Source organism: Trichosurus vulpecula, chromosome 5 (assembly GCF_011100635.1).
Source record: "Trichosurus vulpecula isolate mTriVul1 chromosome 5, mTriVul1.pri, whole genome shotgun sequence".
Taxonomy (NCBI): domain Eukaryota; kingdom Metazoa; phylum Chordata; class Mammalia; order Diprotodontia; family Phalangeridae; genus Trichosurus; species Trichosurus vulpecula.
The window spans coordinates 7,525,503-7,543,815 of record NC_050577.1 but is presented as its reverse complement, the minus strand read 5'-3'; the positions used below and the strand labels follow the sequence as shown (position 1 = coordinate 7,543,815).

The 18,313-nt window shown below is 42.5% G+C and overlaps 1 protein-coding gene across 1 annotated transcript; it reads right to left on the bottom strand.

Moving 5' to 3' along the window:
* Nucleotides 1-4,250: 4,250 nt before the first annotated feature.
* On the bottom strand, nucleotides 4,251-17,195 carry LOC118850183 (40S ribosomal protein S26-like). The gene is made up of 2 exons (XM_036759399.1): nucleotides 16,986-17,195; nucleotides 4,251-4,598 (listed from the first exon to the last, which is right to left on the bottom strand). Exons 1-2 carry the CDS (start codon nucleotides 17,193-17,195, stop codon nucleotides 4,251-4,253), a joined length of 558 nt encoding a protein of 185 aa, XP_036615294.1.
* Nucleotides 17,196-18,313: the final 1,118 nt, after the last annotated feature.

Below are 18,313 nucleotides of genomic sequence, written 5' to 3'. Positions count from 1 at the left end.
TGATGTCATGGTGCCCAAAGTCATGAAGCCTCACCTATCCCACGTCCCTCCCTGACCTTGCCATCTGCATAGCCATCCTAGCAAGGGTCCCCACCATGATCCTTTTCCCATTTAAAACTCTCCCTGACTGTGGAATGTCCCCAAAGGTCCTGTTTTCAGGGTCCCAGATGAAGATCCAGCAGCAAGGGGCTTGGTCGCCAGAACAGGGAATTTAGTGGCGGTTGTTAGCACTATCCTGGCATGAAGCTGACTTGCAGAAGGGAGCTCTGAGCTTTAGCTTCCTCACCTACAAAATGGAAATGTTAAAGGCACTGACTATTCACTTGCTGTGACGTTCAAATGAGATAAAATATAAAGTGCTTTCAACCCTAAGAGTGCTACAGAAATGTGAGGTATTGTTATTGTCGATGATGATGGTGGTGATGATGATGATGGTGGTGGTGGTGGTGATGATGATAATGGTGGTGGTGGTGGTGGTGATGATGATAGTGATGATGATGATGGTGGTGGTGGTGGTGATGATGATGATAATGGTGATGGTGGTGATGATGATGATAGTGATGATGATGATGGTGGTGGTGGTTGTGGTGGTGATGATGATGATAGCGATGATGATGATGGTGGTGGTGGTGATGATGATAGTAATGATGATGATGGTGGTGGTGGTGGTGGTGATGATAGTGATGATGATGATGGTGGTGGTGGTGGTTGTGGTGGTGATGATGATGATGATGGTGATGATGATGATGATGATAGTGATGATGATGATGGTGGTGGTGGTGGTGATGATGATAGTGATGATGATGATGATGGTGGTGGTGGTGATGATGATGATGATGGTGTTGGTGGTGGTGGTGATGATGATAATGGTGGTGGTGGTGGTGATGATGATAGTGATGATGATGGTGGTGGTGGTGGTGATGATGATGATGGTGGTGGTGGTGGTGATGATGATAGTGATGATGATGATGGTGGTGGTGGTGGTGGTGATGATGATGATAATGGTGGTGGTGGTGGTGGTGATAGTGAAGATAATGGTGGTGGTGGTGGTGGTGGTGATGATGACAGTGATGGTGATGATGATGGTGGTGGTGGTGATGATGGTGGTGCTGGTGGTGGTAATGGTGGTGGTGATATAATCTTCCCAGCTCTGGCATTCTGTCCCTGAGATCACTTCCCAATCCAACATTCCCTCTTCTCAATTCTTTCATGTCCCATGACAGTGAATGCTTTGAGTGTAACTCACTAACAGGAAACTAACATTTCCATCATTAGTCTTTCAGAAGCCCACACCTAAACCTCTCCCCAGTAATAAAGGATGACCTAATCTTCCAGAAATTCTGGGAAAATTCTACAGAGAATCCTATTTCTCTGAGGGAAGTCATTGTCTGGGAAAACAGATACCACCAGAGTGGAAGTTTTTCACCCACAACATCTCTCATATGCCAACACACCATGGACAGGTCTTCCTTTAGAGGATGGAAGAAGGTGGTGAAACTGAGTGGTTAGTGCACCGTTTGGCACACTTCGAGTCTCACCACTGCCTTAGGGGGTGCCAACAAAATAAGATGGTAAATGTACAATAAACTGAATTTAACGGGGTACAACAAACTTGGTTACGTTCATTTGTTCAGTTAAGAAGCATATATGGGAGATACAAGAGTCAATAAAAACAGTCCCTTCCCTCCAGGGACTTCAATTCTAGCCACGATAATGGTAACATCATCATCATCATCACCACCACCACCATCATCATCATCATCCTCTTTATCATCACAGAGTACTTTAAGCATTGTGAAGTACTTGGCAAGTACTGTCTCCTTTGATCCTCACAACAACCCCTTGAGGTAGGTGCTCTTATCATGCCCATTCTGCAGATGAGAAAACTTAGGGGGAGAGAGATTAAGTGATTTGCCCAAAGGTTAAGGAGCTAGGTAAGGTTCGAATTCAGGTCTTCCTCACACCAAGCCCAACATTCGATCCACTGTGCCACTTAGCTGCTTAGGAGGGAAAGCTAGTGGCACAGTGGATAGAGCATTGGACCTGGTGTCAGGGAAGATCTGAGTTCAAATCCAGCCTCAGATATTTACTATCCATGCAACCCTGAGTAAATCACTTAATGTTGCATAGTTGTGAATATCAAATGCCATGATATTTAAAAAGCACTTAGCAGAGTGCTTGGCACATAGTAGGTGCTTATCCCCTTCCCTCCCCTCCCTTCTTCTCCCTTCCCTTCCTCAAATACCATTGCAGGCCCTGAAGCATCAAAGATCATCAAACACAGCATAAAGAATGAGCTCATGGCATGAGTAAGAATGGAGAAGTGAATCTCCAGCAGTCCCTTAATACGCTGCCGAGCTGAAGGAGAGGGTGACTGAGAGCCCATCGTTCGGTGTCCTTCTTGATGCATCCCTTTGCCTCGTTTTACATTTGGCTGAGTTTTATTTACTATGAATATATCACAGTTTGGGAACATTTCTCTTCACCAAAGGATTTTCTCCTTCTAATTAGCACCAATTTTATTAATGATTCATGGCGTAATTCAGGGCTTGTTTCCATTTTCTCGGGTGTACACAGCACATTCTGCTGAGCATAATTCTTTTATTCTTGTGATTGTTCATAAATTGGTTAATTGGGAAGCTTTTGCATGAAATACTATATTTCTGCTTCATGCTTGTGAGAGCTCCTTCCTACCAATTGTTCAGAAAATCTTGTCCTCAGCTTTCTGGCAAACAGATGCACTATGGATGGGGGCAGAGGGAAGGTCCTGTCAGGAAGTAGCTGTGTGACCCTGACTGACTCACATTCCCATTCTGGTTTTTACTTCTTCATCTGTGAAGTGAGGGCAGTGGGTTTGGGACTGAATAATCCCTTCGGCCTCTCATAGCTTTATGATTCCATCCAGGCCAAGGCTGTTATAAGGAATTCTTATGCCTGGGGCAAATTTGGTGTGTGTTGGTGTTGGGGGCAAGGGGAAAATGAGGCATATTAACAAGGAGAAAAGTATTCTCTGATGGTCTTTTCTCCCTCCCAAAACTACCTTATATTTGTCTAGTTGGAATATATGCCTTTTTATTTTATATTCGTGCTGAATATATTTATACAAGATGTCCCAAAAGTCTTAGTGCAGTTTTAAATTTTAATGGCATAAAACTGCACTAAGACTTTTGGGACATCTTTTATGCATCCATGTTGTTTCCCTCCTTAGAATTTAAACTTCTTATGAGATTCTTCTTATTTAAACTTCTTATGAGAATTTCTTTCATTTTTTGTTCTTCTATCCCTAGCATCTAGTGTAGTGCCTGACACCTAGTAGGTGCCTTATAAATATTATTTGTCGATAGCTTCACCTTCCAAACAAAGATGCAGTGTATACTGTGATGTGGGAGAACACCTTGCCTCTGCCTCCATGGATATTGGGGGATAGAGGGCCCTGGGATGGGTTGACAGCAGTGGGACCTGGACATGATAGGGCAAAATGGCTGAACTACATGTTGGTGATGGCTAAGGGTCATCCATTAGGTAAGATGGTGGAGGTGGGGACAGTAGGGTTGTTGAAGGAAAGGAATGAATACTCACAAAAGAAAGCATGCCTCTCCCTTCAAGTGTCATTCCCCTGGGATGCAGCCTCCATTAGCAGGTACTAAGTTTGACTCTGATCCAATCAATGAAAAGGGCTCATTGAGCATCTACTCAAGCAAATATCACGTTTCCCCTCAATTTTGTCTTCTCCCAGCAAATCATTTACAACTTCTTCAACAAATCTTTATATGGCATGAACCCAAGACCTGTCACCATCTTGGTCACCCTCCTTTGTATACTCTTGATCTTTTCAACGCCTTTTCTGAATTGTGGTATACAGGACTAAACTCTCCTGCAGTCTTCCCAGAGCAGAGGGCTACCCTTAAACCCAGACAGAACTACCATATCTGTCCTTCCATAAGCCCTTCTGCATCATCTCTTCCCATCTTTTCTTATTTTTGCAAATTTGTTGGGATGACGACCCCACAGGCTGTTTCAATTTAAGTCGATCTTATCAGAACTGATTTGAAACATGTCAATATATGGTTGTTAATAGATTAAAATTACATTTTGAAGAACTGTTCCTTCATATCCTCTGACCATTTATCTAATGAAGAATGTGATTCTCTTTTTAATCAATGATGTTTAAAGAAATTATTTTTTTTTTTAAGATAGACCAACCATTTTATTTTCCTCTGATCGGTTCAGGAATGTTGATGGACAGCTCTTTACATGGGCTTTGGAGGGGGTCTGGGGGCAGCCCCCGCAGGTCTGAATCGGGGCGGGGGTGTCCGATCCTTCCGAGCCTCACGGGAGCGATCCCTCACTACCTTGCTGTGGATCGCGCAGCTCACACAGTAATGTAGTTTCACATACAGTTTGGGCAGCACATAGGAGTCGAAGACGCTGACCTCGGAGATGTCCCTGACGGCCGCAGCTTCCACGACGTTGCGGATTACAAATTTCTTGATGGCCTTGTCCTTCGGCACGCAGCGGGAGCGGTTGGTGCAACGGATGGGCTGCACGTGGCCGCGGCCCTTCTTGGCACGCCCGTTGTTCCTCCTCTTCTTGGTCGTCTTGGAAGCCAGGAACCGAAAAAAGCAAGAAATTATTAATTTGATGGACACGAGAGAGAGAGAAAGAGAGAGAGAGACACACACACGCACACAGAGAGACAGAATGTTTGCATATATAAAGCAGAAAAACATTTTAAAGGGAATTACATGTACATCTTGATTTTTTAAAGATAGGTATTGAAGTGACCCTACTTTGCCTTGCTTTCCCTCAGAATGCTGGACTTGAAGTCAAGAAGGTCTGGGTTCAGATTTCCTCTTGGATACTTACTAACTCTCTGATTCTGGGCAAGTCACTTAACCTCTCAGTGCCTCAGTTTCCTCATCTGTAAAAGAAGGGTATTGTACTCTGTGTTTTCTACGGTCCATTCTAAATCTGGACCCCTGATTCTCATGTGCCTTTTTCGTGGTACAGTGAGCCTCTTGTTACTTTTCTGTGTTTTTCTCCCTCAACACTATTGATAGCTATTCCATCCAAATTTGCCTCCCTACAAATAAAAAAGGATAAACCCAAATCGTTGTAGCACAGTTAAGCAAAATAAATTCACGTATGTGTCATATTCAAAAGTGCATATCTTATTCTGCACCTTGGGTCTGTAACCTCTCCATTAGAGAGTGAACAAGATGCTGTAACATTGGTCCTCTAGAATAATCATGTTTGGTGACTACAACGATGAGAGTCCTTAAGTCTTTCCAAGTTCTTTATCTTTACAATGTTATGATGTCTCATTCATATACCATAATTTTTTAAGTCATTTTCTAATTGGTGGATACCTCCTTTGTTTTCAATTCTTCACTACAACAAAACGGAAATATTGTTATTTTACTGCAATTTATTTTAATGCAATTTTGTCATCCTTCCTTTGATCTTTTTGGGTACTATTCGGATAGTGTTGTTGTTGGGTCAAAAGATACGGACAGTTTAGAATTTGACAGTGCCAAATTACTTTCCAGAATAGCTGAACCAATTCACAGCTCCACCAACAGTTTATTAATGTGCCTGTTTTCCCGAAGCACTTCCAACATTTGTCATTTTCCCTTTTTTGTCGACTCTCCCAATCTCATGAGTGTGAAATAGATCCTCAGGGTTGTTGTAATTTAAATTTCTCTAATTATTAATGATTTAGAACACTCTTAAACATACTCGTTGATAGTGTGGATGTCTTCCTTATAAAACTGCCTCTTCAAATCATATGACCATTTATCAATTAATAAATGGCTGCGATTCCTGCAGTAAGCTGATCAACACAGAATCTCATAACAGTACTGCTAACTTGAATGTTCAACATCTTGCCCCCTTGCTCAGCCTGCTCTCCCCTCAAATTGGAGGGCTTTGATTTACAAAGGCAGAACCTAAACTTTGCACCTCACTCCAGCTTCCATCTGCAGCTCTCTTGGTTTCAACTCCACTGAATAAGATGGTTCCTTTCCAGACATCCAATGGTGTTCTTCTCCCCTTTTCCAGCTTCCTTTTGTGTGTTGTCTCCTCCCATTAGATTATAAGTTTCTTGAGGGCAGAGACACTCATTATTATTTGTATCCCTTGTGCTTAGGATGGTTCCTGGAAAATCGTAGTCACTTCATAAATGTTTATTGAATCAAATTGAATATGTTTAAATCAATTCCTTTTATATTTTATATATCTTGGAAATGAGACTTTCATTAGAGAATTTTTTTTACCCAATTAGGTATTTCCCTTGTAATTTTAGCTTCATTGCTTTTGTCCATACAAGATTTTTGATTATGTCAAGTGTTTTTATGATTCATTCTTTGATCCACAAATTCTTCAGTATAAAGTTATTTAGAGTCCAAATAATTTTAGACATTTCTTTAAAAGTGTTTATTGGCTATACTTTTTATTGCATGGGGCATGGTAAGTGATGCATTCAATAATTCCATTTTCCTGTATTGTTTGTAATTTTTTAAACTTTAGTACATATTCATTTTTGTAAAGGTGTCATGCACATCTGATAATATGTTTTTCCTTTCTATTTCTATTCAGTATTTTCCAGAGATCTGATTTGTAGATTACTGACTTCTTTCTAATTTATCTTTGGTTAGATTTCATTAGATTTTCAAGAGTGTACTTTGGAATCCACAATTATTATGGTTTTATTATCTATTTTCCCCTGTAAATTAGTTAACTATTCCTTTTAGTATTAAATGCCATAACATTTGGCATGAGTGTATACCTACACATATTTACATTGATTGTATATGTATACTATATATGCTATCGATATCCCACCAGCATTGTATGATACGTTGGAGCTGTCTTTGAGTGGATGACTCGTAGCCGTGTGGGAAAAGGCATATTTTAAGTGGTATATACTGCTCGCAGACATAATTACATATATATGTGTGTATATACATGTATGTGTGTATGTATGTGTGTATGTATGTATGTGTGTGTATGTATGTGTGTATGTATGTAAGAAGACATTTTAGAGGATTGGAGAGGGGGAATTATATTGGAGGCAGACTTGGTCACATTCTATAAATAATAAAACCACTCAGCAATTTAAAAAATGCATATAGTATCAATATGAATACATTGAATGTGGTGTCTTTGAGGATAATATATTGTGAGTGTCTCATTCCTGTTTATTTTTACTGTTGCCTTATCTAAGATAATGATTGATTTTCATATATTTTTGAGTTCACTTGAAGCAGAAGGAATTTTGTTTCAGCCTTTTCTATTTGGACCCTGCTAGGATCTTTCTAACTCAAGGGTGTTTCTTATAGACAACGTGTCGATCCATTAGGCATTCTATTTTATTCGGATACCCACCTAGAAGCTTTCATTCTATTGGAGCTAATCAAATAGATTTATCTTAATAGTCACAGTATCCTTTCTCCCCCTTCCCTGCCCATCCGCAGCACCCTCCCCATGCCCCCAATTCTCGTTTTCCTCTTTTTTCCATTCCATAAACTGGCTCATCGGCCAAGCTTAGACAGAAACCTAACGAGCAGGCCGTTGTTCCTTCTGGCAGGAGGGAGCACAGGCTTAATCACAGCCTTACAAGAGTTAAATGTGAGCATTTGGGCTGGTGGCAAGCTTGACTAAAAATGAAAAGTTACCGTAATTCTATACTATTAGAGTGGCCACACTTAGGCCAAGGAGTTGCTAAAATTAACCAGAAATGGCTACTTGCCTGACCTTTTAGGAGCTGAATAGTCCCTCTTGATTATAGTGGTTAAAAGTTCCTGACCCAAATGCCGTTATCAGAAATTAAAGCAGAAGGCTCAGCCTTGTTTTAATCAAAGAAAAGAGAAACACAGAGAGACAGACACAGAGAGACAGAGAGACAGAGAGACAATGACACATTGTCTCAAATGGAAAACTTGGAATATTTATGAGCTAGGACAAGAAAGGTAGACAAGACAGGATGCAAGGTCACTGTGAGTCCCCTTTCTTCCAGGGGAGACCGCTGTCTCACAGCCACTGTTTAATTTTCTATTTTTGGACACAATTAGGATGGAAAGGTGTTCACCTGGGAAAGCCCAAATCCCAGTCCTCGACGTTGTGGTTCTTATGCGAAGTTGTAATGATGTATTTTCTGAATTCTAATTTCTGTTTGGAAGTCAGCAAGTGTGCTTTCTATAAATGTAAACCATCTGTTGGCACCTTCGAAAAGACTAGGATTCAGTCCATCCTAACATGAATTATTTATTTTGATGGATTTTTTTGAGCAAACTCAAGGTTGGTTGTTGTTGTTTTTTTAATCTTTGTTTTTAATCTGCTACAAAGTTTCAAACTCAGGACATGCATAATTGCAAACTTGGAAGAGAAAAAAGGTCCAACAGCTTAAAATGTGTTTTGCTTTGTTGTTTTTTTTTACTTGAAAAAATGTCTGTAAAATATAGAAGCAGGCAATAACATTGGCGCATAATGCATTAGCTTATAGGTAAAAGAAATAAGAAAAGGAAGGAGAAAGAGTGGCTTAAACTGTGGAACTTCTACCATTTAAAACTTTTGAAGTCACTAGGAAAAGTACTGCAACATTTGAAATCAACAAGCATTTATTTATTAAGCATTGACTTTGGGCCAGGCACCGTTCTAAGTTCTGTGAATACAAACACCATCAGAAAGGAAAATATAGGCCATACCCTCAAGGAGCTTACATTCTAATGGGAGGAGCAGACGACACATAAAAGGGAGTGGAGGCGGGGAAGGTAGGGAATGAGTCAACTATAGCCAGAAGAATGAAGACCTCATTGGCCTGGGAGTCCTCCTTAAAATGGAAAAGTGGGGAGGCCCCTGGAATTGGCCCAAGGGCACCTAAGTTTGAGTCCTGGCTATAGCACTTCTTAGTTGTGTGGTTGGGGCAAGACATTTAATTTATGTAAGCTTCATATATAAAATGGGACAAATAATGCTTGGGGAAATGTAGTGCATTTGATGGCTCCAGCTTCTCTGAAACAAAGGTCGACCTCATTCACATCACTGTGCCAAAGATGATGCTGTTTGGCTGTGAGTCAGAAGCTATACAGAAGAGCCTGGTGGGTACAGACTCTTCAGGAGCCCCAGCCTCATGTTGGCATCTGGGTCTACTGGCCTCTGTCACATCAAGACACAGTCATACCAAGGAATCACAGGGACAGCTTCAAGGCAGCAGGGAAGTCACTGCACTTTGGGGCCCTTCCTCAGACGTGTTCTTGAAACTACAGAAGGATACTTGAAGACGAGGAATCACCATTTTCATGTAGGTTTTCATTCCCCAGCCTCTGATTAGTCTTCACATCTGTCATCTTCCCATCCTACGGCAGCTGGGTGGCTCAGTGAATAGAGGACCAAGCCTGGAGTCAGGAAGACCTGAGGGCCAATGTGTGACCCTGGGCAAATCACTTAGCCATCTCTAAAGAGGGGTAATAGCACTTATCTCCTTGGGCTGTTGTGTGGATCAATGAGATAGTATTATAAAATGCTTAGCCCAGAACCTGGCACACAGTGAGCACTGTATAAATGTCAGTTATTTTCATTGTTCTTCTTCTTTGCTGTCCTGATTTAGTCCTTAGGAAAGGATTGAACCTGTCCTAAGTTGTTTTTTTTCTTGTTGTTTTCCTCTTCCTTCCTTCTCAACCAATGGCAAACGGAGCTGCTTAGAAGAAGGAGAAATTCTATCCCCAAATGCGTCCCTGTGTGTTGGACTGTCTCCCTCTGAGGGTGCCTGCCTGTGCTAACTGCTGATTATATTATGAGTGCTAGCGATAGGAGGGGGATTAATATTCAAATGTTTTTCATCATTCAAGCAAATTGATTTAAAAATATTTCCACTATTTCTTCATGGTTTAAAATGAGGATGTTTTTATTTTTGAGGCCAAATTCACAACAGAGGTTCCATGCAAAATGGGAACAGCTTGGTTTTGACCTCTACAGCTGATAATAGAGAGAAAATTAAGGACATGCTTTACTCTGTTGGATAGTAGTCACATGATGATCTTCAGGTGCTCCATTTCCATGGCCCTTCATGAAGTGGTGCTCTGTTATCCAGAACTAATCCTTCATGAGGAAAATTAGTACATGTCTTCCCTACTGAATCACTGTAATGAGGCCCTCCAACTTCCTCTGCCTTCTCGTCAGAGATTCTGGGAAGGGAACCATGGCCCCTGATACTTTCCATGTCAAATGAAACATCTACATCCTAGTCGCAGGGTAGAGAGTCAAGTCATCAGTGTTGGTTGTGTGCCAGCTTGGTGCCAAGTGGTCTGGATCAGTCCCGACCTGTGAGATGAAAATAAACCTAGAAACAGAAAAAAAAAACTAGAAGAATTTGTCTCTGCCATTCTGCTTTCTGATGAGTATGGACACACACACACACAGACACAAAACCAAATAACAGGTAGAACCAAAGTACACCTCCTCCAAAACCTCCATACAAGCCCTTGCCTTATGGAGGAGAGGTGAGTCAAACATCAAGTGGTTTCAACTAACATCTGCCACCCCCCCAGTCTACTTCCAGGTATGGATAAGTCATTCCCTTACCTCCAACCTAGACAGTCTGTGTCAGGTTTGGAGTTCACAAAGCCACTCTTTCTCTATTAGTCCTTCACCTAAGATCAGGAAATAACACAAACAGAAGAAACAACAGAACCATGTGATTTGGGGGCCCCTGGCACACATGTGGGAATGTAAACCCAGAAACTTACATTTCTTCCCTCAATTGTGTGTGTGTGTGTGTGTGTGTGTGTGTGTGTGTGTGTGAGAGAGAGAGAGAGAGAGAGAGAGAGAGAGAGAGACCAGATTCTTTTGTTGACACCTTTTGTATGTGCCCTCAGTCCTAGCCCCTCCGTGAAGTATTATCACACATTTTCAGTTGGAGATCATCGAGCCCCCAGTGGAATGGCAGCTGACTGAGCCCTACTCTGAGGCCTGGACTCCCATTGGCTGGTCAACCTTTCAAATTTGACCAATTACAAACAAATCAACAATACAAGAACAAAGAAATCCATCAATATCATTAAGCACTTACTATGTGCCAAGCATATTCAAAGATAAAAGAATTTCAGAATTCCCTTAAGATCAAGGCACTTCTATTCCATAAGAAGAAAAAAATGAGATATTATTAGATTGGCCTTGATCAATCCAAATCAGCAAGCATTTGTTAAATACCTTCAAAGATTGAAAAATGACAAAGAAGTCCTTGCCTTCAAAAGGCTTATGTTCTCCTTTGTCTGACTCTTAAAGGCTTTGGGCAGCCTAAACCCTTCCCATTTTCCAGTGTTTTTGCACACTGTTCCCCTCCACATACTCTACATTTAAACCATATGGGACTATTTACTACTCTTCCCACAGAACGTTCCATTACCATCATCATGCCTTTGCATTGGCTAGAATGCCCAGAATCAAAACTCTCCTTACATACTATCATCTCCATTAAACTCTTATTGATACCCCCAGCTGCTTGTGGTCTCCCCCCCTTCCCTTGTGTTCATTTTGTATTTGTCTTATGTATGTTTATGTAAGTATATGTTGTCTTCCATTGAAGTTTCTTGAGGACAGGGATTTTTTTTCCTTCAATTTGGCTTTCTGTCCCCATAAATATCCTTAATGAATGTGATTGATTGATTGAGCTTCCTGAATACTTGTTATTAAAAACACCACCAGAGGCATCTTAAAGCTTAAAAGACCTGGGTTTTAATGGCACCCCACATACATGCTGAGAACAAATGTGCAAAGTGCTTTGAAAACATTAAAATGCTTTATAAAATTCTAGCTGTTACTGGACTGCCATCTGGACAGGGATGGCAAGGTGGAGGAGTTTTACTCTTACACAATGAATATGCACTACATTCACTGGGATACAAGAAGGTGGTGAGTTCCCTGCTCCTTAAAAGCAAGAATACCCTGCCACGTCTTTCTTGATATGCTGCCTGACTTTTCTATAATCTCACGGTATTGAGAGTGACAAGGACTTAGTCCGTGAACTCCTAAAAATTCTTCTCTCTTTTCTCCACTTCTTCCTTCCTCCTTTATTCAATTGATTATATATATATATATATATATATATATATATATATATATATACACACACACGCAGAGATGAGAGTTAGATACACACATATATACACACAAAATATAAAATTATACACATATACTGTAATTTATATGTAACATATGTAGTACAAACAGAAGTAAAGAGGGCAAACACTTGGTGCTATTGGAGAGGAAGAAGGCTTTTCAGAAGAGGTGGCACCCAAGCTGAATCCTGAAGGAAGAAAAGGACTTTAGCAGGCTAATAAGGGAGAAGTGTATTCCAGGTTTTAGGATTAATGCTCTGGATCAATGGACAGAGGTGGATGAAGCAAGCTGAGATCAGGGAACAGTGAGGAGGTGATTTCAGACTGAACATACCGTGCACAGAGATGAATCATGGCAATTCAATCTGGAAAAGTAGGGGGAGCCAGATCACGGAGGACAAATGCTGCACTGAGGAGTGCATCTGGTGTATTCTAGAGGCCATTTTATCCTTCGCGGATGAAGCCCCTCAGTCTACATTAGCTGTAGGTTTTTTGGAGAGTTCCTTTTTACTTCCATTCAAGGTCTGAAGTTTGAGGTACCTCCGCCTCACCAAAGCAGAGCTGTTCTTCTGCCCAAGGCCCCTCCCATCTCAGAACCCTCGTCTGTGTTAATTCATGAATGTGCTTTAGACCCTTTGAAAGTTGACTCTCCCAGTCCCCAGGGACAGCTGCTGCTTTTAGGGGATATCCAGGAAGAGTATCTGCTTCACAGAGAGCTCTCCCTTCTTTGGAGGGTCAGGCCACTGTAGCGAGGGAGCCAATGGAGGCTTTTATGGAAGTGAAAAGACGTCATGGCCAACATGGCCCCTGGTTATTATTGACTTGGAACTTGAAAAGGGTACAATAGGATATCAAAACTATTACCTTACTCCTAAGTCACCCCATTAAACTTTATAACTTATCTCCTGAAAACCTACAGCTACTGTATTTGTATGTATCAAATCTCCCTTCAAGTGGTTATATAATTTATGAGCAGCTATCAGAGTTTGCTCAAAGTACTTTTTCCCTCTCCTTCCTTGCAAGATATGTCTTTGAAGGGCCTGGGTGGCATAGCAGGATGGATTCTGACCTAGATTCCTGAGAGAAATAAGCTCCCTGACTTTCAAATCTTCATCAGACAACAGTAATCTGAGTCTTAAGAAGAGAAAAACCACCCAGATGTGACCTCTCTTGTGAGCTAGCGGAGCTGAGCTGAAGTTGGAACTCTTAGAATGATCCACTGGGGTCGTGGACAGGACAGTATCAGGACAGGTGCCCTCCTCCTCCTCTGGCCTCTCAGGCCTTTCTGCTTGCCTCATTTATACAGCTGAACAGACACTCTGGGAAGGCTCCCGTAATTCAAAGAAATCTCATCCTCTGCTGGAGGAGATCAAGCCTGGTAACCACTAGAGAATGGGCAAAGGGATTGAAAATTATGTCAGCCTGCAGGCAGGTCAGTAGAATACTGAATTTAATGAAATCTAACTTAAGTTCCTACATTTATCAGGCACTGAGGGCCTGATAAATAGAGACTGAAGAATGGAGATGGGCTCCCTGCTTGGCCTTTTTTTTTTACATAGATCTGTTAAATCCTATGAATTGGAGCAATTCTGGGCCTGCAACAATTTACCCAAATTTCAATGGGATGTACAGGCAATGGGGTATGGAAATCTATCTTGCCCTGCAAGAAAGTAAGGGGAAAGGAGATAAGGTGGGGGGGGGGCAGGGAGTGGGATGACAGAGGGGAGGGCAGACTGGGGAAAGGGGAAATCAGAATATATGCCATCTTGGGGTTGGGGGGAGGGTAGAAATGAGGAGAAAATTTATAACTCAAAATCCTGTGGAAATCAATGTTGAAAACTAAAAATATTAAATAAAAAAATTTAAAAAACAATTTACCCAATTTTCCTGTGCCCAGGCAAGTACCTGGAAAATGCCACCTTAATATTAATTTATGCTTACTGCTTAACATGTTATTCTTACTTTATCATCTAATTGTTGCTAAACTGGAATTTTTAGAGGTTTATATGAAGGGAAGCTCTTGCTTTCCATACCTTCTTTTGCATTATACAGATGATATCCATAATGCTTCCTTCTTTCCTTCTTTCTTGGGACCACAGCAATGCTCTCTTGAGGCATTAGGTTCAGGTCATCTGCTTGCCATTTCCTCCTTCCCTAATTCTAGATCAAACCAGTTAAAGGGAAGCATTTTCAGATCACTCATATTTTGCCTGATCATTTCCAACAATTATTTTCAGCATCAAATCACGGTGGCAGTCATGCTTAGGAGACTGAGGGCCAATTTTAGAGTCAGGAAACCTTGGATTTAAATCTTGCCTCTTACACATCCCAGTTCTGTGATCATGGCCAAGTCAAGTACCCTCTCAGTGCTTCAGTGAATGTTCCAAGACTTGGAGTTATAGATACGGTGGATGATCCTCCTAGATGCAGGTTATTTCTATGCTGAAATGTCTTTACATAAATGAAATCACAAGTCCAAATCAAAACAAAAGGTCATTCTTAAATTTGGATTAAATGGTTACACTTAGTTTCTTTTGATAAGGCTCTTGATACCATAGATAGACTGCAGACTCTTCACTTTATTAAATTACCATTATAAAGGGACATATTGTGTTGGTAACCAAAAATGGGCTCATTAGCACTTAGTTCAACAAGTGCCCTTGAATAGTTTGGCTTTTGTTTGCTTTGATTAATTCAGTGTATTTCATTGAGTCTTACTAAGTGCTAAGCCCCAGGGCCCAAACCCCTATTAGGTGTAAAACTTTAGTGGGTGTGGATTGGCAACTAAGGTGGGGCCCAAGGTGGGACTAACTCCAGGGAGGGCCTAGTTTACATGTCTGGGAGAGCAGAGGCTCTTAGACCACGTGGGTTTAAGTCCGCCTCTTTGTGACTATTCTAGGTCACGTGGGTGAGTCGAGTGTGTGACTCAACCCTGACGCTGAAAAAGATATGAAAACCAGGGGTTAGCTGTCTGTTCCTTGGAGCTCCTCCTTACAGCAGTGGTGGCACGTGACTCTGAGCCAGCCCTTGTTCTGAGCTCCTGGGCTGAACCTAGATGTTGGTAACTATGAATTGTATTGGGTCTGTCTGTTGATATTTGTAATTTGTTTGTATGTTGCTCTGAAGTTCAGGGTGCTGGCCTTCTCCCCTGAACTAAGTGACTGATATTTGTGTGCTGAATTAAAGTAAGCTTGTCAACCCCTTAACCTTGCTTTCCTTAGTTAAGCAGATCAAAAGAACCTGTGCTGTTGGCAGCTTTCCGGGTGGGGCTGTGGGTGGATCTGACACCCCCACAGAAGCTGCTAGCCGGATTGTGGAAACACATATCTAGGGAAATAAAGATGAACTTGTCCTTTAGCCTTGCAGATTCATTTCCCTTCCTCCTGATGTAGTGTGAAGAGCATTGCCTCCAGTGTCAAACACAGCCTCTGACTGGGTGAACGTGGGTGGGCAAGTGACCTCTCAGAGCCCATTAATCAAATTACGGACTTGCAGTAGCTGAGGCTGGGTGTCCACGTTGCCCCTCTGACAGTACTAGGAGGACCTATGAGGGAGGCTGGGTTTCTTCTAACCCTGTTGTCATGAGCTCTCATTCTGGGGTTTTCTTTCAATATCAGTCAACAGGTAAATTTGGTATCTCCCCTCTACCATTGATTGATCCTGTGATTAGGACTCCAAAAGCATCTAAATGGCCTCAATTAACTTTTTAAAAGGGATATTTTCTTAGTAGTTACAGCAGAAAGGAAGTATAAAAACATATCCCCCAGCAGCAGAGGTGCTTCCCCCTTAACCCCTGAGTCCTTGGGGAGAGTGAGCTCAAAATTAAAGTGGCTGTTACCAAATGTTTGCTCCACCAAGTTCATTTTGGAATGAAGCCCAGCTACTAGACACATTGATAAAGGCAAGGTGGTTGGTCCTCTCTTAGGCTGGAACCAACCAGGCAGCTCTTGGTTGTTCTGATTCCCTGGGCTCTGGGACCGCTAAACAAATTTTGGTGTGGACTTCCATCTCTGGATCCACGAGTCCCGCTGCTTCTGAATTCTCACGAGGTCCTGTACCAAAGGAAAGAGACAAACACCAAAGGCTTTCCTGAGAGGCCACATGCTCCTGAGAAGGTACCCCCTTCTTACCCCTCCTTATGCTCTGGAGTTGAGTAAATAACCCTTACCTCAAGGCCCTCAAGAAGCTGAAAGAGGGAGTTTCTCTAACTGGGTTCCAGCTCATCAGGGGCCCAAAGACACTTTCCCTCCCCTGCAGCCAAGGAAGCACTTGCTCATGCTCTGAAGAGGAGCCCTTCCCATGTAAGCTCTTCTAGGACTGCTAGAAGCAGGCTCCCCAGACATCCCATCCCCTTGGGTCTTCTGTCCATGCTCCCAGCAGTGGGATGGCAGTGTCCCGTGGCCAGGAACTCCCTATTACTGCTGATATCGTCTCTCCCATTCCAGGGCAGGGACAAGCGAGCGTCCCTGGGGACTCTGGATCCACAGCACCTCATATAGTGGCCAACACAGGATAAATGCTTCATGACTGCTTGATGACTGACTGATGGATTCTGAGGCCAGCCCTTCTCACTCTCCCTTTTCCAATCAAGCGCTGCTACCTGCTTCTCCTACCTGACATTCGGCGCCTTTTCTCCACACCTGTGCCCAGGTGGTCTCTTGAAATGATTTTTAATTACTTTGTATTCGTTTTCTACTTATTTATCAGCGTCCATTACGCTGGCAGAATATAAGAGCAGGGACTGGTTCACTTTAACTTGGCATTCCAAGTGCCTAGAACAGTGACTGACATACTTCAGGCTTCTTCCACTGAATTTCATTTATTGGAATTACTTGCCCTTGTTTAGGCTCTTACCCCACCCCACCCCACCCCATAGCCAGTTCCGCTCCTAGCTGGGTGCTCCGTGAATGGAGGGTGTGTTGCTTTTCGGACTTTTGGCATTAAAGGTTCCAGCAAATGGGGGTTGGCTGGGGGGCGGGGTGTGGGAGGCTCCAGCCACAAAGAGCTCAAACTGCATCGAACAAACGATGCGGGAAAGGCCGTGCTTTTCTCCGCATATTCGCTGATTTCCTCACGCATTGTACCTCCAAGCTCTCATCTATGCCACAGACACTTTTTAAACTTTTTTTTTTATTTTGAAATCAGCAATAACATTCCCAAAGTTGTAAAAACCTGCTCTTCTGCCGCACTTTTTTTTTTAATGCTTTGTACCCTTTCTTGGTTTTATTGCCAAAACAAGGCGCCGAAACAAAAGCTGCTGCACAGATCCGAAAGGAAGCAATGACTGCGGAGCAGTTATCCTGGGGATGAATAATAGACAAACGCATAAACAGAGGCAGGCAGAGCGGGAATGCGAAATGAATGCTAGGAAACAAACAGCCGGGCCCAGCCGCGAGTGACAAAGCGAGCCATGGAGAGCGGGCATTCATCTCCCTGGAAGATGGGCTCTTGCTGACAAAACCAAATCCTTCTTCCCTGTAATATAATCATAGCTTTAGAAGTCTCTATCTCCTCTTGACAAGTACGAGGTGGGGTGAGGGGGATTGCAAGGGGGAGGGGCAGAGGAAGCAAGGCGGCTTTCAAACAGTTACTGCCCAAAGCCACCTGTCCTTGAGAAATAAAACAAGTCAACCCACTGGCTTCCTGCAAACATCCCGGAAGAGCCTACTGTGTGCAGAACCCCGGGGGAGAGTTTGGGGAAAATGGAGAGTTTGTAGAGCCTCAGGCAGCGATAAGCAGACAATTGGATTTAGGTCCGTAACAGAATTTTGCATTGGATTAACCTAATCACTCAAATCCACATTGTATTTGGGTATTTTGACCTGCTGGAAAAAACACTTTCCATAGATTTTATCTTTAAGCCTTGAGATATCCCTGGGAGCGAGAGACCACTGTAGGTATTGTTTTCACTCAGGCCAGCCCTTTAATCTATGTAGGACACTTTTGGTGAAGGAAGGCACTCTCCTGAAGCTGACTGGCCCCTTCTCAGCAGCAACTAGTCTTGAGGTCTAGTGAGACCTAATACCTGGGCTAGAGTCAGTTCTTCCAAAGCTGAATTGGGAGGGGTGTGTGGGTGTGTGTGAGAGAGTGAGATAGAGAGAGAGAGAGTGTGAGAGAGAGAGAGAGAGAGAGAGAGAGAGAGAGAGAGAGAGAGAGTGAGAGAGTGAGAGAGGGAGAGAGAGAGAGAGAGAGGGAGA